Source organism: Pyrgilauda ruficollis, unplaced genomic scaffold (genome assembly GCF_017590135.1).
Source record: "Pyrgilauda ruficollis isolate IOZ18807 unplaced genomic scaffold, ASM1759013v1 scaffold79, whole genome shotgun sequence".
Classification (NCBI taxonomy): domain Eukaryota; kingdom Metazoa; phylum Chordata; class Aves; order Passeriformes; family Passeridae; genus Pyrgilauda; species Pyrgilauda ruficollis.
Genome location: NW_024529821.1, coordinates 1,888,764 through 1,911,712, shown reverse-complemented (window position 1 = coordinate 1,911,712; position 22,949 = coordinate 1,888,764). Strand labels below are relative to the sequence as shown.

General features: G+C 41.7%; 1 protein-coding gene across 3 annotated transcripts in view; it reads left to right on the top strand.

The window, feature by feature from the left end:
* Positions 1-22,949, top strand: part of LOC121364104 (glypican-5-like) — a 343,722-nt gene that overhangs the window by 74,043 nt on the left and 246,730 nt on the right. For all 3 annotated transcript variants that reach the window (XM_041487095.1, XM_041487094.1, XM_041487096.1), the window contains exon 3: positions 7,684-8,378. In XM_041487095.1, the coding sequence (XP_041343029.1) occupies positions 7,684-8,378 (695 nt within the window). The remainder of the gene's footprint in view (positions 1-7,683; positions 8,379-22,949) is intronic.

Below are 22,949 nucleotides of genomic sequence, written 5' to 3'. Positions count from 1 at the left end.
TGTATCATGAACTGATTAAACTTAAAAAAAGTAGAAGAAGAAATACTAAAAGAACAATTTGTCCTGTAGGACTGTGTTATGGAGCAGAGGGTGTGGGTTTGCTGTCTGGGGCAGCAGTCTGAGGAGGGTGGTTATTTCTTACATAATTGCAAAGCTGTGCCAAGGCTGCCAGAATAGATTTGTGCATATAAAAGAAGCAAGACTAATCTTCATCCCAAGACAAGTTTTCAGATGGTCCTTCAATGGTGTGTTTCCTGTTGCTGCTCTTGGAAGTCAGTCTTCCAGTAGAAGATTTGGAAATGGCTTTTCCCAAGTGTCATGGCTTTGCCCACATTCCCAAATCCCAGCAGGGGGTCAGCTGCTCTGACACTCACATTGCATGAAGCTTTCCTGTGGCCAACCCCTGTCCCAGCTCCCAGCACTGGAGGAAAGGCCAGGAAGGAAAGTGTTCTTTTGCTCCCAAAGTCTCACTTCTAAAACTTCTTAAAGCCTTTACAACTTTTCATAAGTTTTTTAAAGTTAAAAACAGTGTTGAATTACACTTGGAATCAAGCAGTAGCTTAAAGGAGGTAATAGTAGCCTGCAAATAATTCTGCTCATTGATTTCTGGTTAATGAGCTGTGTCCATAGCTGTTGGGTGTGAACAGAGAAGGAGGCATAGACTTCTTTCCAGCTTGGGCAGAAGTTTCTATCAGCAGCTACACAGGAGGGTATTTATCTGATGTTGTCAATGTAGACAGGGGGGAGGCTGTTAAATAAAGGCCTTTATGCACAGTAATGGAAAGCTGGTCTATATTGTGAAGGACTTATGAACTCTAAAGACTGTCAAGGTTAAATTCAAACTTCTTTTTCCCCTTCCTGCCAAAACTGACTTTGCTTGCTTTCTTTTGAAAATGTTTTGGCCCTGCCTTGTTAAAAGCAGCTTCAGGAGGTGAGTAGGCAGCAAGAGATGCTTGTGCTCAGCCCAGGTTCTGAGCACTTCCAGGGTTTTCTCTGGCCCAGAATGGTTTTGGAGCAGGGTTGCTGTGTTTCCTGCAAGTGCTGGTGATGTGTCAGCCAGGATGTGGTAGACATTCTCTCATTAGACGTGTTTATTACCATGTAATTTCTCATCAGCTTCAGCAAGAGTGACCGTGTTCATGTACAGGGAGACTGCCATTCTAAAACCAGCAAGGCACGTGGGAAAGTAGGGTATTAGTAAAGAGCTTTGGTCCTGTGTACTGCAGGAGGATAAATAAGGAGGATAAGTAGGAAATGTTGCATGCTTGGAAATTTTGCTCCTAGGAAAATGTCACAGAATTGAAATTAATCTGAAAGTTGCATGAAGTTGTTTACAAAAGCAGTTGAACGAATGAATGGATTTTGAGTTGTCTTTGCAAACATGATACAATTTTCTTTGCACTTATATCCTTTTGTAAAGTAATCTGAGAAAAACCCAAATCCAACCACTTGTTCATCTTGTTTCATGATGGTTTTTAAGCACTCTTTGTTTTTATTCTTTCAAACATGTTTAGAAATCATCGTACACCCGAAAAGCAGAGCGATGAATTTTTTTATTTGTGTGCCATGTAGATGTCTGGGTGTGATTTTTCTGCTTTGTACATTGTTCTCTCCGTGGCACATTGCAAACAGTTTGTACTTAAATTCTACTGCTGCAAAATATTAATATGTTGTTCTTTATTTTGGCAAGCTGTAAAGATGCAGAAATCTTAATGGATGTGAAAGCATGAAAAGGAAGCCATTGTTCAACCAAGTGTAGCTTTCATTCATTCTGGAACTCTGTAATAAATGCAAGATGTTGAAAGGAAAGGAGCCAAATATTAGTGTGGTCCTGAGAGACCAAACAAATAATGGAGCTACTTAAATTTGTCATTCTTCTTTCGTTATTACAGTCAAAATCTAAAATGTACACAGATGTTATTTCTGTATAGAGTCTGTAGAGATAGTTTTGGGTTTTGAGCATTGTTAAAACTTTTTGTGATTTTTATAACTGTTCCTTTTTTTTTTTCTTTTTTTTTTTTTCTTTTTTTAAGGAGTTTGTGGATTTTTTAAATGGAAGTCCAGCAGGCAGTGAGTTACTGCAGAGTGCAGGAATCACAGATTCCTTGCAGAGCTGCTGCTTTAGCAGGGTGGTCTTACCTGGTCAGTTCTGTGGGCAAGGTGCCAGCTTGGAGTGGCACACAGAAGTCTGGTGGCAGTGACTTCCCTTTCACACTGGCATGTTGTGGTTTGCAGTGAGTGTTACGACTCTGGGTTCAGGCATTAATATCTAAGCCTCAGCTACTCTGGGGCAGAAATAATCCTCTGTGAGCAGAGGTATCTGGTGTTTAGGTTGCCTTTCTTTTGGTGAAATTGTTTCCATGCTAATATTTCTGTGTTGGAGCTCTGGAAAGAAAAGAATGTAGGTTTGGGCTAAATCATAATCCAGCAAGTTGGAGGTTGCTTAACCTTGCCTAATGCTCTCCATCTGAATCCCACAGCTGCTTACAGAATAAGGATCTCAAGAGTTTGTGAAGGTCTTGCAGGAGTGAGGAAAGCAAATGAACCTGCTCTAAGCATGGCTATCATATGTCAGTCCAGATTTTCTTGGGAAGCTCCAGTCTGTGTGTGTTCCCTGAGACCACATCTACTGCCTTCCATGCACTGTAAGGATTCCAGGGCTCATGAGATGAGGGCACCCCTGAATGCAGGCTCTGGCACCAGCTCTGTGCACTTCACTGAAGCCTCTGCTCACATCTTTCCTTGAGCTTGTGTTGCTGTTTGTCTCAGAGCCTGACAAAAATAAACACACCCAGGAAGGTTTTTGTGGCAGAAAGAGTGGCATATAGATGTGTGGCACTTCTGCATCTTTGGTTCTTGTCTGGAGGATAAGGGTGCGGGAGGAGAGGTGGACACAAACTTGGAGGGCAGTTGCACTTGATTAGACTAAAACAGAGGTGACAGCAGTTAAAAATGTCAAGCAGCTCTTCCTTCTGAAAGGAAGTCATGCAAGTTGGTGAATGTGGTGACATCATTTATGTGACATGAGAAACTTAATATCTACTTGGTTTTGCCCAAATAGACCCTAGGTGGTGGGAAAATAGAGGAGATATTTGGAAAATGCTGGTACCCCTGCCCTGGGCAGATTGACACATTCCTCCTGCGTTTGTTTCTCCCTGTAGCACTGTTCTCTAGCAGAAACACTCCCATTCTTGCGGCATTTTGTGACGTGCAGTGGATTTAAAGCAGGATTAAATCCCACTGAAGAAGTCGGCAGTGTTACAGTGCAAAAGCTGGTGTGAGCTAAGTCAGGAACCTTTGTGATTCTTGTTGCATGAGGAATTTGAGGTGTAGCTGCTGGCTGAGGAGAAGGGAAGTGTGCTCTGTGTCAGGGTGGATGTGTTTCTGTCAGAAGGGAGCTCTTGCTCCAAACCAAGCTGTGCCGTGCTCAGGATGAACAAGCACTAATGCTGTACCTGCAAAGCAATGTTTGTCCATCTGTGTGTGAACAGAGGGTTTAAAAAAACTGAAAGAGTTAAAAAGTTTAGCTAGATTTAGTAGAAGTGATAGAAACAATTAAGTGTATAGCAAGAAGAATAGGAATAATAAGGGATAGTTAATTATTAGCAGATAAAGTATTTAAGGCTAGGGTTATATATCACCTGCCTGTCTATGTTTAAAGAAGCAAGATGGGATGAAGATTTAATTGTGAAAAAGAAGAGGACCGTGGCCTGCACCTGGGCCCCAAAACCTGAGCTGTAGCCAAGGAGTCCAAAGCCTGCCAACAAGGCAAAAGAGGTCACTTTGACCTCAGCAGACCACCATTCCAGAACCCACTGACTCATTTCAGAACCCACTGTCCTGTTGCAGAACCCACTGACCCATTCCAGAACCCACTGTTCCATTTCAGAATGCACTGACCCATTTCAGAACCCACTGTCACATTTCAGGACCCACCACCCCATTTGAGAACCCACTGACCCATTCCAGAACCCACCCACCCATTTCAGAACCCACCGCCCCAATTCAATCAGGAGCCTGCACAGGATAAAAGGAACTTTGGGCTTGTTTAAATACATTTTAATACAAAGCAGAGATAGGTGGGGTTAGGTAATGAACATGTATTAGGCGTTTTGGGTGATTATATGGATATGTAAGACTTTTTAGATCAATAGAGAGCTGGAGCCTGTGATGTTTTGCACCTGCCTTTGGGAAATTATTCCCCTTGTGCCCGGTGCTGTCAATAAACATCCTCCTTTCTGACTTTAACTAGCTGGGGGGTTCTGTACCACTCCTGTGTATGTGTGTCAGACTGAGCATAATCCAGTTGGAGTGCCTGGAGGGCTGGAGGCAGCCTGGAGCCCAGCACGTGGGCCGGCCAGGTCGGTGCTGCCACCAGAGCAGCAAACCCAGCATGGATCTTGAGCTGTGCTTGTCCCCACAGCCCATTCCATAACCCCAGCAGGACAGATTCCATTTTCATTTCAGATTTTCAGATAAGAAAATTTCAGCTTTTCAGGTAAGGAGAGTGATGCCTGCAGTTCTGCCTTTATGGATATGGAAGATAAAAGAAGAGTGTGAGATTGGTGGCTTTGTAGGCAACAGTCCCTGCTCCCATAATTTAATGATAAGCTGAATATCTGTAAGGGACCATGCTTAGGGAGGAAACGTGAACACCCTTTTTATGTTTTGTAATATTTCTATTGAGTTTTTAGTATGATGAAGATTCCCGAGGTGAGCTGTGTTTGATCAGCTGTGCTGGAGTGTCCAGCCTCATCAGTGCTGGACTCAAGTGTTTGGTGAGCACACGGTCAGAACAAAATTCTGCCCGTGGAAGGTGATGCTGCCTGACTTTCATTAAATACTCGCCAGAGTGGGCGTTCAAAATCCAAAACTAATTGTCATTTCACTTTTCCTGTAGTTCTTAAGTTAAAAGGGGATTTCTCAGTAGCACGGGAACAAACATTGCTCTCCACCTTCCTATTTGTTTTAATACAAGTGGAAGACAAAAAACTTGTAAATTTGATATTTTCATCAAGTGTTGGATTATTTCAGTTAAGGCTTATTTCTGTTCAGAATTGATATATTTGCAATATATACCATGCTGCTGGTAGGGTTGTGTTGAAGCCAAAGGCAGTGAAAGATGATCAAATAATTCTCCCAGTGTATCTTTAGGCTTAGAATTCAGCTTTTTGTGAGTTCATAACTGCTTCAAGTTTGCTGTATTTGACAGCATAGATGAGAAGCTGGTTTTGCAGATAGTGGTATACCTTCCTTGGAGTTCAGAAACTTTGCACAAAGTACCACACAAAGGGCACTGAAAAGCACATAATTAATTTCCTCAGCAGCTCCTGCCCTGTACAGCCACAACTCAGGCTGTCCATTGTTGACACATCATTTGACTGCATGAAGCGCCTTTAATAAATTCCTGATTTAAATGTCTAAGAACAGTAATTTGACTGTCTCAAGCATCCCTTAATGCCTTAAAAATGGAAAAGGACCTGCATATTTCCTTCTGAAATGTAATTGCCTTCAGGCACGAGTCGCATTTTGTGTCTGACCAGTGGTTGTAAGGAAGCACATCTTGCCTTACAGGGGTTTGCAGCACATCTATAAAACCAGCAGTATTTTTGTGCCATGTTTTTGGTGTGAGGGCTCTTCTTGCAGGAGGAATGAAGCTATTTGCCATCACAATTTTTCTCTTACGCCGTGAAAAATAAATGTCATTATTACATATCATGATTTCATACTTGTCTCAGAATAATGCAGAATTTTATTTAATAGAATTTCACAGTTAAGAGGTTTGAAAATAAAATGCTACATGGTTTCTAGCCTGCAACTTAGTATCCCAGGAATCTGCTGAAATCTCTTTTTTTGGGATGTATGCTGCCAATGGATGCTCGTATGTTGCACTGGGGCTTTTATTTTCTTGGGAAAATAATGACACTAGCACATTGATAAATGAATTTCATTCAGTTTTCAGGTAAGGAGAGCAATGCCTGCAGTTCACACGAGTTTTCACTATTATCTTTTCTGTGTTCTTTAGTATAGTTTAGTATAGTATTCTTTAATATAACATATAATAAAATAATTAGCCTTCTGAGAATGTGGAGTCAGATTCATCATTCCTTCCTTCATTGTTGCACCCAGCAAATACAATATGCAGTAGCACACAACAAACCACAGTTTAGATTGTGTTAAGATTTCTATCCTGGATCCAATTTTCAGAATTGTTGTCAGCTCTGCTTCCGTTTGAAACTTGGTAAGGTGTTTCTCTGCCAAGAATGTACTGTCATCTTTTTCAACTCGAGTGTATCTGCTTTCTTAATTTCTAGGATTGTATAAGCCCTTCCAAAGCATTAGCTGCTGTAATCCCAGTGTGAGTGCTGAAGTGATATTTTGCAGCATGTGTGTGCAAAATGCTGCTGCTGACTGTCCAGTGAGATGTGCTGTATTATCTGTGTAGTTGAAGCACACTTTGTGCTAAAAGGGTTTGTAATGTTTATCATAGCAGCGAGTCAGCTGCCCGGGGAGCTGTCCCAGGGACGGCACGGCGCAGGCTCTGCTGCAGGACCTTGCCAGGGTGTGCTAATCTGGAGCTGTGTGTTGTGGCTGCTCTTCCTGGGGCTGATCTCTGGGTGATTTGGGGCTGTGCTGCAGAGCAGGGAATCACACAGCCGTGTTCCCATGAATGGAGAGGAGGATTAGACCAAAACCCCATTATCTGGCCAGGCCTTGGGAGGTATGGAGTGACAGATCTCCTGCCTCGACTGGAGATGCTTGCCACCCAGAGGAGTGCAAGGATGATTTATGTCAGAGGCTTTTTGTTGGAGAGCTTCCAAAGAAAGCAGTGGGAATGGTGTGGATTACTGTCTTCTGTGTCATTAAAAACAATCTGGAAAACTGATCCCTTCCTTGCCCTGTCCATGAATTCTAGCACCCCAGTCAGTGGTTTGGGTGTATAATACTTGCCATGTGCCATTTGAAATGTGTTAACTGTGGAACTCCTTAAATATTATTTTTCCTTAGGCCACTCAGAAATGGTTTAATTAAATGAGATAATGTTTTCCTGATTTGTTTATTTCACTTTGGTTTTGGGTCATAGTGGACATGATGTCAAGTCCTCCCCAACCACTGGCTGGTGTCCAGACATGGCAAATGTTAATGGGGAGAGAATTCATTCACACAGCAATATTCTTTTCCTTCATCTTGGAGTTGTGCTTTGCAAGAAGTGCCTCTCAGCCACCTACTCAAGCACTGTGAAACAAAACCATCAGCTTCTGTGTGTATTCAGTTGCCTCACAATTGAGCTAAGGGATGCTTTGGAAGTGTACCCATCCAAACTGGCCAAATGCAGTGTGAGTTCTAAAAACCACCTTACACAGCCCTGGACTGCGCTCCAGCCCTGGCCTGGAATCTGTGAGAATCCTTGATGGATCAGGGTCTGGCTAGTGAGATCAGAGTTATCTTTTTTTTAAGAAAAACAATTGTTTGTTAAGTGTTGCCTTCAGTATGCACAGGCCATACTTCGGGGTCCCTTTAATCAGATTACTGCTGAAAGCTGTATTACCTATTACTGCACTGATATTGCAGATTTCATGTAACTATTGATGTTCCTGTTCAGGACAGTGTTAGTCCTGTGACTGAGATTTCAGGTGCCTGCCATTAACCTCTAGTTCTTTCTCTCCCCTGCCCCCTTTTTAGAGGCCTTTGAGTCTTTGCTGCGCTTTGCTGAAAACCGCACAAGTTCCCTGTTTGAGACAGCTTACAGACCTATGGCAAAAGAAGCAGCAGAGCCCGTTAAGGAGCTTTTTACAGACATCTCTCTCTACATTCTGGGAGCAGAGACCACAGTGGAAAGTGCAGTTCTGCGATTCTTTGACAGTCTCTTTCCTCTGGTGTACAGCCGGCTAATAAACCCAGGAATTACAGATCTGTCAGAGGACTACACAGAGTGTCTGCGGCTTACAAGGCAAGACATAAATCCTTTTGGACACTATTCTAAAAACATGGTTACGGAGCTGTCAAAATCCCTTTGGGCCAGCAGGATGCTGAGCCAGGCGCTGAGCCTGGGCATTGAGGTGATAAACAGCACGGAGCACGCCGCTCTGAGCAAGGAGTGCAGCCGGGCCCTGGTGAAGATGCAGTACTGCCCGCACTGCCAGGGCCTGACGCTCATCAGGCCCTGCGTGGGATACTGCCTCAACGTCATGAGGGGCTGCCTGGCCAGCGTGGCAGAGCTGGATGCTCAGTGGAGGGAGTTCATCTCCACGCTGGAATATCTGACTAATGAAATGGCTGCCTCGCACGAGCTGGAAACGGCCCTGGCGGGGATCTGGAGCTCCGTCAACGAGGCCATCCTGCACGCGCAGCTCAATGGACCGCAGCTCTCTGCCACAGTAAGTGCTCCCTCATTATTTGCTACTCCCTTGTTCGGTGGATAAACATTTAATCAAGTTGGTGTTCTCCTTGTGGCAGTTTTTAGTCTTTAACTAGATCTGTGTCTAATAATCCATGCAGACTTTACAGAGAATTGTGGTGGGGTTCAGTAGAGTCTCCTTTGAAATGAAGGGGTTGGGGGGATTTGTTTCTTTAGTTGGAACCCAGTAAAGCAGAGATCTCTGCTTTGCCTGCACAGTTTTCTAAATAAAAATTTGGTACTGGTTATCAATCAGGTGTTATCCTGGCATGTAATTGTAGCATGTGGGGACATCCCACAGGATTTGGTATAAGGGCCTAGAAAAGTGAGCTTTTAAATAAAGGCAAAAGAGTGGACTTTCACAATTTTACAGTCCCTTTACTTTTGTGTTGACTGAGACATCAGGAAGGTACTACAGGTCTGCAATAAGTGCACCTATCATACAGAAGTTGGGAAAAGAGCAGGAAAAAATTCAAACTTATTTGGCAGCATTTACATAAGTAAAGGATAAAAATGCACTTGAATTGGAAACAGCTTTGTGAGTGGTGTAGATTAAGGGGAAAGAACTAGGATGGTAGAATTGTCACATAAATAATAGCAGCATATGACTGGCAGGTGTTCTCTCAAGGTGTTGGAAATTAGGATAGAAATTACTGAAATGACTGATGATGCAGCTGACTATGTCTGTTTGAAGTTAACACAACTGTCAGTGGTAAAAAATGTAGCAGTGTGGTTTTAAGTAGGGTATAAAGACTAATCTAAAAAATGCAGGTAGATCTGCCTGTCTTTAAAGTAAAGGAAGTCTTGGAGAGAACAGAGATGGAAATGCACAAATTTAAATATGTAATTTCTGTGTAGAACTTTGGTCATCACACTGTGTAAAAGAGAAGGTAGTCTAGAGATTCCACAGAAAGTAGCTGTGGCAGAGTCTATTCTAAACAAAAGAAGGTTTTTAATAGGAGAAAAATGCTTCTATGTTTGCAACCTTCCAAAATCCCTAATATTGCAGCTCCTTTCACTGTAGAACACCTGACAGAGCCATACCTAGAATCAGTATAATACATAAATTGCAAAAAAACCCAACCACTTGTTGTATTCTGACAGAATTTCATTTGGTATTTTAGTTAAAATTCAGTTCATATTGCCTCAGTTTTCCTTTCCTTTTCACGAGCAGCAAACTTGCTAGTTTATCTGACATCCAGAGATGAACATGGAAAACTTTTATGAATTTTTTCCAGGTTCTTGAGTAGGGTGGTGGGCCCTGGAGCCTGCATGTGCTGCAGGTCTGCCCTGTGCTGAAGTCTGGTTGGTGGTGTCACAATGTACCCCATGGAGGAGTGTTAAACTTAGGAGCATGTTGTGTACCATGTTCCTGCCTCTGCCCCTACTTTCACTCAGAAGTTGTTTTTAAATTAGTCTAAAAGGGAACCAGAAATCAAAGTACACTATTACTATATATTGGTTTTATCTGACTATAGATGGATACCTCTAAAATAGTTGCAGAGCTTCATTGCTGATTTCATGGACAGAATGCTAAAACGTAACTGTGCATTGCCTTTATCAGCCTCATAATTAACATGCTCTTGCTTAGCTTACTGAGGGGTAAAATTCATGATCCAGGTGAATAGTGGATAATCATGGATGAACTCAATGAGTGTGTTGCTTTTAGGTGATTTGGAAGTCGAATTCTCTCCAAAGTGTCTTTCAGGCTCCAGACTCTCTTTAAAGATCATTCAAATAATTTTATTTGGGGCCTTCTTAGTTCCCTAGCAATATCTTTAAACATTTGCCTTCTTCCATTTGGAGTAAGTTCAGAAAATGCTGTTGTGTTTGAAATTCCATTAATTCTTTTTTCCCTGAAGTTTTCTTTGCTTTCTGTCACTGGCAGAACCTCCATGTGCAGAAGAAGGTGTTACTGTGTGTTGTTCTAGGAATTGCTCAGTAGGATGGCAAAGGATGCAAAGGATGTTTGAAAATAAAAGCTATGCCTCAGTGTGTGTTACCCTCAATCCTTTCAGTTGCCTGTAGAGTAAGATGATATTTAGAAGACAGAGCATGTTTCACTACTTGAACAAGCATTCATCTGATACTGGTTTAAAATTTTCCTGGTTAGTTACAGAGGATAACCATTATTTAGAAAATTGAGCCTAATTAGACTTTATTTTCTCCTCTGAAGAAGCGGAAAGGAGTTCAATGTTCAGGTTCAGGATTTCCTGCTGGAGATGGCTTCTGGGAATCCAGGCTGTGATTCTCAATTACACTGAGGCCATTTGATTTGTACCCAGTGTTTTACTGTTGGTTTTACGGGATTCTTTATTTTCCCCAGAAAAGTTACATTCTCTGTTCCTTTCCTAAGTGTTTGGAGACCTTTTTTTGCTTGTGCACTGTACTCCCCAGCTTCTGCAAAAGTGGAAATGTTCAGCTTAGGTAGTTTCCATTACAAATGCAGTAATTGGTTTCATTTGATTATAATGGAAAACTCATCCAGGAAAGCAGAGCACTCCTAGTAATCTTCATTTATCCCGAGGCAGCCTTAATTAATGCGCCTGCCCTTTTAGGAAACATTTTACATATTTAATAGACAATATGGCTAAAAATTAGGGTTCTTTTTTTCTCTTGTTGCCTGCCTGGATGATAATGAATAATGGAAAGTTAGATTATGTTTTCTTTAAAATGGGGAAGGGCTGAAATAAACCAATAAAGCACTTAGGATACTTTGCTCAAATGAGGTGCAGTCAATTGATATTAAATCTGAAACTAAAAATCCTATTTGTATGAGGCGTGCATAACTTCAGGAGAGTGGCCTTTGCTGATCTTGTCCATTACAGCCAAGAGAATTGCCTGATTTGCTGGGATAGCAAGTGTGAGAGGTCACCTTTAAGATATTGGTAATCTCTCCTCAGGTTCTGGGGATGTGCCATGCCATTTGTTCAATGATGCTGGCTTGCATCCAGCTCACTTAGCCTAATACAGGCCAGCCCGGGTCTGCAGCACCAGCAATCATCATCATTGCTTTCATCTGCTCAATCTAATTGTCCTTCCTCCTGCTCGGAGCCCTGGCTGCCTCGTGGTGCCAGCCACACACACCGGCTTGGCTTACCCTTCCTAAGCATTTTCCTCTTTGTTTACTTCTTTTTCTGCCTTTGTGTTTTAAAGCTAGTGTTTAGAGGAGCCCTGGCTGCCTCGTGGTGCCAGCCACACACACCGGCTTGGCTTACCCTTCCTAAGCATTTTCCTCTTTGTTTACTTCTTTTTCTGCCTTTGTGTTTTAAAGTTAGTATCCTTTTTCGTGTGTTCTGTATTGCTCTATAAGCTCTGTACTTACGCATCGTTCCTGATGCTAATTTTATTTTTTATTCAGAGTGAAAGTAAACTGCTCTCAAGTGAAATACAGAGAGGAGCAGGAGGAGAGGCTGTTCTGAAGTGTCAATGATGCTGGCTTGCATCCAGCTCACTTAGCCTAATACAGGCCAGCCCGGGTCTGCAGCACCAGCAATCATCATCATTGCTTTCATCTGCTCAATCTAATTGTCCTTCCTCCTGCTAGGAGCCCTGGCTGCCTCGTGGTGCCAGCCACACACACCGGCTTGGCTTACCCTTCCTTAGCATTTTCCTCTTTGTTTACTTCTTTTTCTGCCTTTGTGTTTTAAAGCTAGTGTTTAGATTCTGTATTGCTCTATAAGCTCTGTACTTACGCATCGTTCCTGATGCTAATTTTATTTTTTATTCAGAGTGAAAGTAAACTGCTCTCAAGTGAAATACAGAGAGGAGCAGGAGGAGAGGATGTTCTGAAGCATGTGGGGCAGGCACTTCAGGCAGGTGTTTCAGAGGTGGGGTAACAAACACTGCCCACGCTCTGGAGCCTCGTCCCACTGAGGTGTTCCATGGCTTGTGTAGGGACGTGCAGTCCTGCTCCAGCAGGTTGTGTCTGGGGGTGGGTGGTGGAAACAGAATGAGGATTTCTGTTGGAGCAGAAATAGCTGGAATCTGACCAGTCCCACCAGCTCCAGGTCTGAGTGCTTCACTTTGGGCCTTCAGTGAGGCTTGGCCATCCCTGTGGGATGGGTTTCCTGCTGCAGCAGTGGGCACTCAGGAGCCGCTGCCCTGCCCAGGCACAGATTTCCTTTAGCTTTCCTTTGATTTCCTGTCCTTTCCTACAGATTTCCTTTGCCAGTTCATGGCTCCAGAGGTTGCTCTCTCCTGTCTCTGGATCAGAATCCCTTTGCTTGCCTGCCTGCCCACACAGTGGGAAATGCAAAAGGATGTGAGCTAGCAGAATATTTGGAATGTGGGAAGGCACATCTGGTACTTCTCTGTTCTTGCTGCAAGGAGTTCATAAGCATGAAGTATTTATCTTGTTGCTAATGTTATAATGGCTGAGAAAGCATTAAATGAGGACCATGTAAAAAGCCACAGACCTGATATTTTTGGAATGGATAACCGTTAGGCAAGAGCAAAGTCCAGCATATTGCGTTTTGTGATTTTAGGAGTAATAAAAGCAAAAGCTAATAAAAGGCTTGATAGGGATTATAAAACCAAGATATGATCAGAGATTAAGCACTAGGAGAAAGCAGAAAGATGTGCCTCGAGGCAGTTAATTTCTTGGAGACAAGCTCACCAATTAATAGATAACAGTGATATAAAAAAGTGATAGAAGAATAAACTTTGGGAAGAGGAGCAGATAGAGGCAGGAAAAATACAGAAAAGGAGGGATGTTTAAGATGCAAGATGCATTACAGGAATTACAGGAATGTCAGGAAGCACAGAAAATAGTGATTGTGATCAAAATTGGATCAAAATCAATAAGAACCTTTCTACGAGTTGTGAAGAAATCAAGGAGAAAGATGAATAATATTGAGAAAAGATCCATTAATACCGTTTGTATTTTAAAGGGTCTGGTTTCAGGTTGTAATGAAAGAGACTCTCTGATGCCTATTTTTGGCAGATCGTTTGAGTGTTGTTTCTTAAAAGTTTTCAGGTGGCTCAGAAGAGATGCAAGAAAGGCATGAGAAGGTGAAAGCTTCTAGCACTGTTACCTTTGCTGACAAAGAAAATCCAGGCAAAGGAGTTGGGCTTTCCATGCCTCTCCAGCCACTTCTGCTGTGGCCCTTTGCAGTTGGGGATGTCACTGGGACCTGGGAGGCAAATTACACAGAATTAACAGCAAATTAGAGCTTAAGGGAGTGAAAAAAAAAGACCAAACAGAAAATACATCTAGATAGATGGTTGTTCTTGATGGCTGGTTGATCAATCTCCTCCCATCAGTGGGTTTAAATGCTGCATTTAACCAAAACAGATGATCCCTGCTGAGAGGCAGCATATGGGACCTTTGCACTGAGCAAGCAAACTGTGTAGATATCTTCTAGATTCAGTTTAAGGACAGAAGGAGGCATTTACCTGTGGAAAAACATGCTTGGGGTATCCTGGAATGCCTGTGTTACTGCAGTGGCCTTGAGCCAGAACTTACAGGGGAGGGGCCTTTGGGGAAAACATAAAATCTTACCATAAATATTGTGCTAAAAATTCAGCAGTGTCTGGAAGGCTTACAGAAAATAACTCAGGTGTCTTAAATTATGAGGAATGCAGAAATAAACAATAAAAGACCCAAGATGTGTTAAAATGGCCACCTTTAGGGAAAGAAAAGCTTAGAGAAAAGGTTGCCAAATTTGCAGCAGCGGGAGGTTGATGCACAGTAACCTTACAAATTTGAAAAGGAAGTGGCAGTACTATGAACAAAATAACTTGTGCTGAGTGAGTTCACAGCAACAAAGAGTTTCTGCCAGCCAGTAATGAACTACTTGATTAATGACATTGAATGGTATCATAAAACACTCCTGGAGACTTTGGAGAGCACTCAGGGCTGAGCTCAGGTGCTTCCTTCCTGCAAGTTTTCCAATTCAAATGATCAACACCAGCTGTCAATAAGTATAAAAACTGTACTTAGCAGAGGTTAAAGCAGTATATTCAATTCCTTGTGGTTAGATTGCAGAAAACAACCATAAAAAGGACAGGGAAAGTTATGTTATTTTAAATGACATTTTGCTTTTTCTAAGCACTTAGAAGGAAACCTCCTCTGCAAACAGAAACTGGAGGAGCCCTCAGCTGTGATGAGGTTCCTGTTCAAGATCTCCAAGCAGCCCTGTCTGATTTAGCAGCGCTTCTTGCTGTCCTTTCATATTTGGTTCTCATGAACCCAGGTTATGTGAATGTACATCACGTTCCAGTCCTTTGTGAATCCCGGGGCGGGAGGAGACCTTGTGAAAACCAGGGGAATTGCCCCGAGGGCACACCTTGCAATGACCTTTTTCTGTGAGAGAGGGAAGAGGATGGATTTCACCGTGGTGTAAACATGCATTAAATTTTTGGTTTATTTCTCTTGGGCTTTATACTCATTAAGATACTGCTCTCATGTTATGGTCAGTCATGGGTGAATTTTTAAAAAGCAGCAGTGGAGCTATATCTCTGGAATCAACTGAATTTCATGGAGTGTAAGCATCTAATTCTTGTAGTCAGCTTTGTAAGTCTTGCCACGTGCAATTTGCTTGATTTAAAAGCATTTTGACACTTGAGTACTGTAGAAGTATTTCTGGAAATAATAATCTAAACTGTTTAATGCATTTGCCTTATTTCCATCTGTTACAGAAGTCCTCTGGAGAATTAGAGCTCATGTGGCCTTGAACAGCTCCCTGGGGGGATAGAAGGAGCTTTCTGGCCCCTGTTGGGTAATGACAGTTCTCTTCCATGCAGGTGTTTGGTACCACAGAGTAGCCTGATTTCCTGATGGTAAGGATCATCTCATCTGTAAGAATGGAACTGCTTGAAATTAAGTATTTATGTCAAAATGGAGTAGGTTAAATTGAAATACATATTTCCAAAAGTCTCTTATCAAGTGGAGCAGGAATAAAGAAACATCACGTAATTACAACTGTGTTAGTTCTGAGAATATTTGCTGTTATCCAGCTGTCATGTTGTTTGACTAAACATGTAGCTAAGAATTGGATTTGACATAAATTGTGCAGCCTGCAGTTGCTTTTGCAGGAGTGATGATGCATTTGCATGGATGTGTCTCTTCTTTCACAAGGCCCAGCTTGCCTCCCAACTGGCTGCTGGTTTGCTGATAGTGCTTAACCACACTATTAATGACTCATTAGTCTGTAGTAAGATAAAAAGCTCTTTTCTGCCTGCTGGAGCAGTACTCAAGTTCTACTTTTCATTCCCTAAATCTTGGATTTTGTGTAAGTGTGTAACCTAAAAGGCTCGTGTTAAACATTGATATCAGTGGAATTGATGGATGTAGTTTTTTACCTGCTTTTGGTGTGAGACCAGCTTTATATGTGATTAATCATTTGTGATTAAGGTTTTGGGACTGTTTGTGTTTTTGTGACTATTTTCCTGTTTACAGTCAAGGTACACTTGTTTGACACTTGTGCCAAAGTGTTTGTTGAAAATGTGTCAGGTATTTGTGTGTGGGGGGGGGTCCCAGAAATGCACTTAGGTGAGTGTTTTCTGGAGATGTGCATGCATGCCGCTTCAAACCAGATGAAACTTTATATAATTTGGGTGTTTCTTCTCCATTGCATGTGCTAAGGAATGCTGTAGGGCCAGATGTAGAGAGTAAGGACAGCAGGTTAATGGTAAGTAGAAAGAAACAGTACCCTGCTGTAAGAGCAAGAGGCCTAAACAGTGCTGTAAAAAATGAATTTAAAAAAAATTCACTTTATTTTTTGGATTCTATGTGTATTTAGGTAAAATAATTCAGTGGCAATAAATCCCTGAACTTTACATTTTATTACTTCATTGTTGTTTTCTTTAGGCTTAAAAACAATGATACCTCATGATGCTACTTCTAAATACATTCTTAAAAGTGCATGGCTGGTGGAGCAATGTCCCTGACCATTGCAGGGCTGCCCAGCCTGTCCCTCTGTGATGTTCAGTGCTGTCAAGACCAACACAAACCACCCACAAGCACTTGTGCACACACTGACACTCACAGCCCACTGCTTTTCTTCACTCCTTCAAAACTGTATCTTTTGTAATGTGGGTGATCAGCTCAGCTCTGGAAGTGCAGCAGCAATTTTTATTCAGTAAGAATGAGCTCATGAGTTCAGCTGTGGACTTGAGTTTAGTTTTTCTCAGGGCTGTTTGCATGATATGGCCACTTTTTCTCAAAACAGCTGCTTTGCTTCACTTTGTTTTACAAACCCAGGCTCTGGAATTTTTCAACACCACCTTATGGTTCCTAGAGTATTAGATCCTGGGAACTCTAGCCCAAATATGATTAAAAGTAAACCCCAGAGTCATCAGCTGTTTAAAATATGGTGAGAATGGTGCTCGTTTTCCCCCCAAAGCTGAAAATGCTCAAGGATACCTCCATGGAAATGTGTGTGTCCTGTTTGACTTTAGCTGGGTGCTGCAGGAGAGGAGGATGTGCCCAAGGCAGGATATGAGCTCCAGAACACAAAGCCTGTCAGAGCCATAATCATAAAGCTGCCAGGAGAGCAGAGCTGTAATTTCCCAGAGCCAGGGCTGTCATTGAGCACTCTCTATCTTCCCTGCAATGAGAGTCTGGTGTCAGCACTTCACCATTATTAGAGCTGAAAGATGAAGGATGTAAATATGGTAAGAGTCCAGGATTCTGCTTGAAGCACAGCACTGAGCAAGGCAATCAATGGGTGGGATAATATTTATGGAAATGATGATACTCAGGATGACAGATGATGTGCTTAGTGTTTCAACGAGAGTTGTGTACACTTTATTCATTGTTTCTACTTCTTTCTTTTTTATTCTATGCACTTACTGTGAGCCTCCCCGGATTATGGAAGTTTTCTGCTGAAATTGAGTGTTATTTTCTATTATGAAATCAATTTAAACTACAAAAGAGAAATTAGATGTGCAGGTTCTTTTTACGAACTTGACTTTCTGTATTGTGGTTTGTTAAATATGATGGATTTTGTAGCTGCAATGCTTTAGAATTTTGGCACTTCTGTTTGTTGTGGTTAATTTTTGGTCTTATAAATTAACAAGGCATGGAACAATGAAGTTGGAGTGTTGCTGGGTTGGGGTGCAGTCCCTGGTAAAAAATGCAGCTCGAGCATCTTGGCAGCGAGGCTGCTTGTTATTCATTGTGAGGCGTCTGGCTATGGGAGTGTTAGATGTTTGACAGCATTGAATAGATTCCAGTCAGCCATACAAACTACCTCCACTGGAGTGGAAAGGACCATAAAATTGTTTTAGCAACAGCTAATTCTCCTGAGTCTTTTAAGGCTTTTTTCCCCTTATTTTTTCTTTAACCATTTGGTTGCCTGTAGAGGATTTGCCAATTCAAACAATAAATGTTCCCAGGTTAGTTTCATTTTTAAGATGGTTCAGAAAGTATTTAATTGATTTTGCACTTAGCATGGGGTAAAAATGACCAAAAACCCCAAACAAATACCAGCCATCTGAATTGTACCTTGAACAGTGTTACATTTTGTTGGATACAAAAACTGAACTATGAAGTAACTTCTAGCACTGTTTTTTCAATCAATAACTTCTTTTAATCAACAAGGGATGCTAATCTGTTAACTTGTAGGTCTTTTTTCCATGTCCCTGCTCACCTTTTGGGGGCTGCAGTGCCAAACAATCTTAGTGCTGCAGGTTCTTTTACAAACAGCTTGGGGCATTGTCTGTTCAATGTCAATCTCCAGCTGAAATTGTGTGTTAATTCTTTTGTCTTTTCTTTGAATGCCTTTGATTTTTTTTTTTTTTTTTTTTGTTTTTTTTTTTTTTTTTTTTTTTTTTTTTTTTTTTTTTTTTTACTTCCCCACTCCTAAGTAGCTTTTGGTGCATCCTTAGAAAGGCCCCATTTCTCTGTAGGCTTCAAGTATTTAAAATCTTCTCTAAATGCAGGTGCAAGAAGTCCAGTAACTACCATTTATAGTTTCATTTTCTCTTCTATACACTATGCCCACTTCTCTGCTTTATATAGACACAGGTGAACTGGAGGAAAACTCAGTGTAAGTTTTGTATAGATGGACTAGAAGACTAAAAAAAATAAGTACAGCTGTGGACAATAGTGTGTGAAAGAACATAAAAATGTGTTCTTACCTGTCAGTATTTGGTATTGCCAGTGTTGGCTGCCTCCCAGTGTGCCCCAGTCCAGTCGTGAGCTGGAGTCATGTCTGGGGACATGGGGACAGCACCTTTGGGTTGTACCAAGGGAAGGTAGAGAGTGAGGAGGTCCTCAGCTCTTACAGCTTCCCTGAAGGCACGAACCTGGGGATAATGTTCAGTTTTTCCATTTGTCTCGCGTTCAGGGCTTCAACCTGCTGACAGTAGATGGGCCATGAGATTGGAGTGAAAAGCCATTTGGCTCTGTTGTCACCTTCTGCCCTGTCACCATCATATTTTCTGGAAAAATCCCTTCACCAGGATTTCTCTCCTAGGAAGCTGAGAAGCCTCAGAGAAAAAGGAAAACAATATTATCTCATTCGCTTCTCCTGTGTTTTGCTGCTTTGGAATGTGTTTGGAGATTGTTTATCCAACAGGTGATTGTTTCATTGGTTCCATGTGAATTGTTTTGACTTAATGGCCAGTGACAGCCAAGCTGTGTTGAGACTTTGGAGAGAGTCACGAGTTTTTCATTATTATCTTTCTAGCCTTCTGTCTGTGTCCTTTCTGTATTCCTTAGTATAGTTTAGTATAGTATTCTTTAATATAATATAGTATCATAAAATAATAAATTAGCCTTCTAAGAACATGGAGTCAGATTAATTATTCCTTTCTTCATCTGGGAACCCTGCAAATACAAGACTGCCCCAAAAGAGGCTGCCTCTTGTGAAGACCTCTGTCTTGTACACTGGGAAAAATGACATATTTCATCCAGCTGAGTACAAACTTTCCTTTTCCTCTCATTTCCCAGTAAATCATTCAGTTAGGTTAACATTAATTGGAAAAATTGAGGAAAAAATCACCATTACCAGTATTTGGTGTTATATGAGAAATCTGTACTGCTTCCTAGCTGTGCTGGGGAGGCACTGGCAGCAGCATCAGCACGTGGTGCTGAAATGGTCAGGTTGTGAATAAACCTGGGGCACAGCTTGGAAACAGGAGCCTGATGGCTCATGGGGTGTGTGCCCTTCTGCAGCAGATGAGGTGAAAGGCCCTGGTGATTTTATTGTGCTTCTCTAGGCTTTTATTAATTGTAGAGAAGCTTTACTTAATTTTTATTCTTCTAGTCCATCTATACAAAACCTTCACTGAGTTTTTCTCCAGTCCGCCTATGTCTATGTGAACCAGAGAAATGGGCACAGTTTATAGAAGGGAAAATGGAAATTATAAATGGTAGTTATTGGACTTCTTGTACCTGCATTTAGAGAAGACCTGCATTTCCTTTTAAATACTTGAAGCCTAGAGAGAGATGTGGCCTTTCTAAGGCTGCACAAATGCTTTCATTGGGCCAAGTGGAACCAGTGTCTGCCCTCACCAGCTTTAGGGGACTCGGCTCAGAGCAACATTTGCCATTTATATAGAAAAATACACAAGTTTTGTTGTCTGTGACATCAAGCATGTGTTGGCTTATATGTCACTAACTGGAGATAGTATAAAATACCTGTTTTTCAAGTCAGGACAGAGCCCGAACATTCTGACAGCTGTGTTACATCTGAGTTACTGGCAGTCACTGACACAACTTCCAAAGCTGATTTTTTACAATGCTGAGAGCCTCTATCTCCTTCTCCTTACCTGAAGTGTATATTGGTGCCTCTAATCTCTGTTTCTGTGCAAACCTGCTCTTCTCTGCACTATCCCCTGTAGTTGTTTTCTGGGAGATCAAACAGTTTTAATCCTTTCTAATGAAATTGTGTTGCTTTTATTACGGACCCATAGCTCATGAGCTTGTGAGCCATGGCAACACGTGAATCCTCATTTTCCCAGAGGTGGGCCTCGTTGCAGAGCTCCCTAGAAGGCATTTACTACTGGAAATATTAATAAGGAATGGAAGATAGGGGAAAGAGAAGAAAAACACAATGATTTCTAGGCTGTTTCAAGCATTCAGGTCTGTGCTCTGTTCTCTGGAGCTGAAGTGGATCAGGAGTGCAGTTTGAAAGATGAGCACAGGGCCCTGCTGTGCTGGACTGGCAGGAGCAGCAGGAGATTGGATGTACAAGAAGAAGAGGATTGAGGAGCAGATGGAAGAGGAGATTGGGGCATTTCTGCCCATTGCTGTGCCCTTACAGAAGGATCCTTGTTTGCTCCCATGGGATCAGAGTGGAGAGATGTGCAGATATTTGTTTGAAAGGTCTGTTGGCTCTTTTTAGGGAGATGTCCATGCTTTGTCCCCTGTTTTCTTTCTTTGTCAATACTTTCTGTTAAAAACTTCACTTAGTAAGACAGTTAGTTTTGACTCACTGGTGTACTTGGTGTATGGAGTTTACCCTTGGTTCTCATTCCTAATATGTTCTCTATATTGTTATTACATGTTTTCCAACTTTTTTCCAGTGGGTGAGTGTGACACAGATGGGAATTTGAGGAGAAAGAGCTCAGACTCAAGGAACACATCTTTTAGGGAACAGAACATTGCAGGAAGGAGTAAAAAAAGGCAAATTCTCAGGAATTGTACATCATACCTTTATTTGTGAGAGGAATTTGTCATTTATGTTTCTGAACTGCTGGACTTTGGCAGGAGGGAAGAAAGGCACAGACGAAGAACTGAAACAGTGATCTGAGGTAACAGAAAAATTGCACTATTTATAGTTAGAATGAGACAGGCAGTGGTTTTGAGAGAGTCTTGTTTGTGTGGAAAGAAAAAAGGACTAACTCAGGAGAAACAGCTGTAGAAGAATATGGAGGCAAAGCAGTGGGAAAGGGCTGTAAGATATTGAGACAAAAAACAAGGAAAAGAGCTAGAAAAACAATTATGGACACGTCCACCCCCCCAGTATTTGAAGAGTCTGGAATGCTGGTGAGGACCTGTCACATCAATATTGTCTGTCTTTCCCTTAGACTGTCCTGCTTGGCTAATCCTACCATTTCAAGCTGCTTTTAGCCATATTTTGCCTCTGGTGGAGGGGGCTTGGCTGGACTAATCTGTGTGTGAGTTCTCCAGAGCACTCAGCCTGACCTTCTCAGGTGTTTGCTTTCCTGCTGGTAAAACCTGGGGAGGGACAGGAGTGTGTGAATGACACACACCCCCTTTCACACCCACACAGCAGCACATCTTCTGGGCTTTTGTTCAGTTTCTCTTGCTCTTCTCCCTTTAATTGGTCCTGTGGGTTTTACAAAAAAAGGCACTCTGTGTTTTTTTGGGGTTTTGTGAGGAATGTGATGCACTACCCTGCAAACTTTAATCATTAAGCATCTATAATCTGTACTTCTCCTTGTCTAAGCTTGCCCAAGATACACCCTCAGCTGTAGGGTTTCATCCTTGATGGAATGATGAAGTCAGCTTCTTGCAGGATTTGAGCTGCTCCATTGGCAGACTCTGAATTTTGATATGAGCTTAATTCTTCATGATGATTAGTTGAAGTGACATTTATGATGATCTGACAGTAAAAAAGAATGGCTTGTTCATTATAGTTAACTATGAAAATGTGTAATCAGTCCATGGTTCTGTTTTGAGACTACATGTAGTGACCCAGGATTTCCAATTCATAAGAAACTAAACACTTAAGTAAGTCTTTTCATGTTCCTCCCCAGTGCATGTGAACCCATGAAATGTTTCATCACTTCTTTACAGTATTCTGTATTACAAATACCATTTTTGACAGCAGATTCCAAAGAAGTTGTCTTTGTCCCATTGTTACTTTTGCACTAATGGGTGAGTGAGATTTAAAATATTAGCTTATCATTGCAAGGTCTGAGTGGTTCCAGTTTTCCTTGTTTACAGTGTCTGTTTGTAAAATGCTTTAGGAAAGGTTAGGGACAGAACAAGTCTGTGCCTTACTGGTTTGCTGCCAAAGACCTCATGACCACTTTTGCTTTGGAGCATCTACATTTTCTTGAGCCAAGACATAAGACCCTAAATTATTTTCAGTTCTTGCTCTATTTTTCCCCCCTATATTTCTTAAATTTCTGAGGGAAATTTCTCCAGGGAAGTGCACTTACACAAACAGCAGAAGGGAAACAAAGATTTTAACATCTGCTTGGATTTCATAGCCTTCAGAGCTGCGTGGCCTTGCAGGGTCTGTGGGACTGAGCTCAGTCTGTTCTGTTCCCCACCTGACCCCCTTCAGCCTTGTCCCACCCAGCCATTGCTACCACCTGGGGAAGGTGTTACAGGAATGAATTTCCCACAAAGTTCCCGAACCCAAACTATCTCTTTCTTTGGTTTTGGAAGCTGATTATTTTTGGGTATAAAAGTTTAGGGTTATTTTAGGGTCATTTCTCACCAACACATTGGTCATGATTAGGAAAATAATCTGTCTTTTTGAGCGATTTGAATGGTTTTGCTCAAGTGTTTGCTTCTGAAGTCTTTTTCCAAGTACTCTCTTGTTTCCCTTTCTCTTTCATCTTAGAGTTGTAAGATTTTTAAAATATACAGAGAAAAATAAGGTACTGAAAGCATAAACAATCC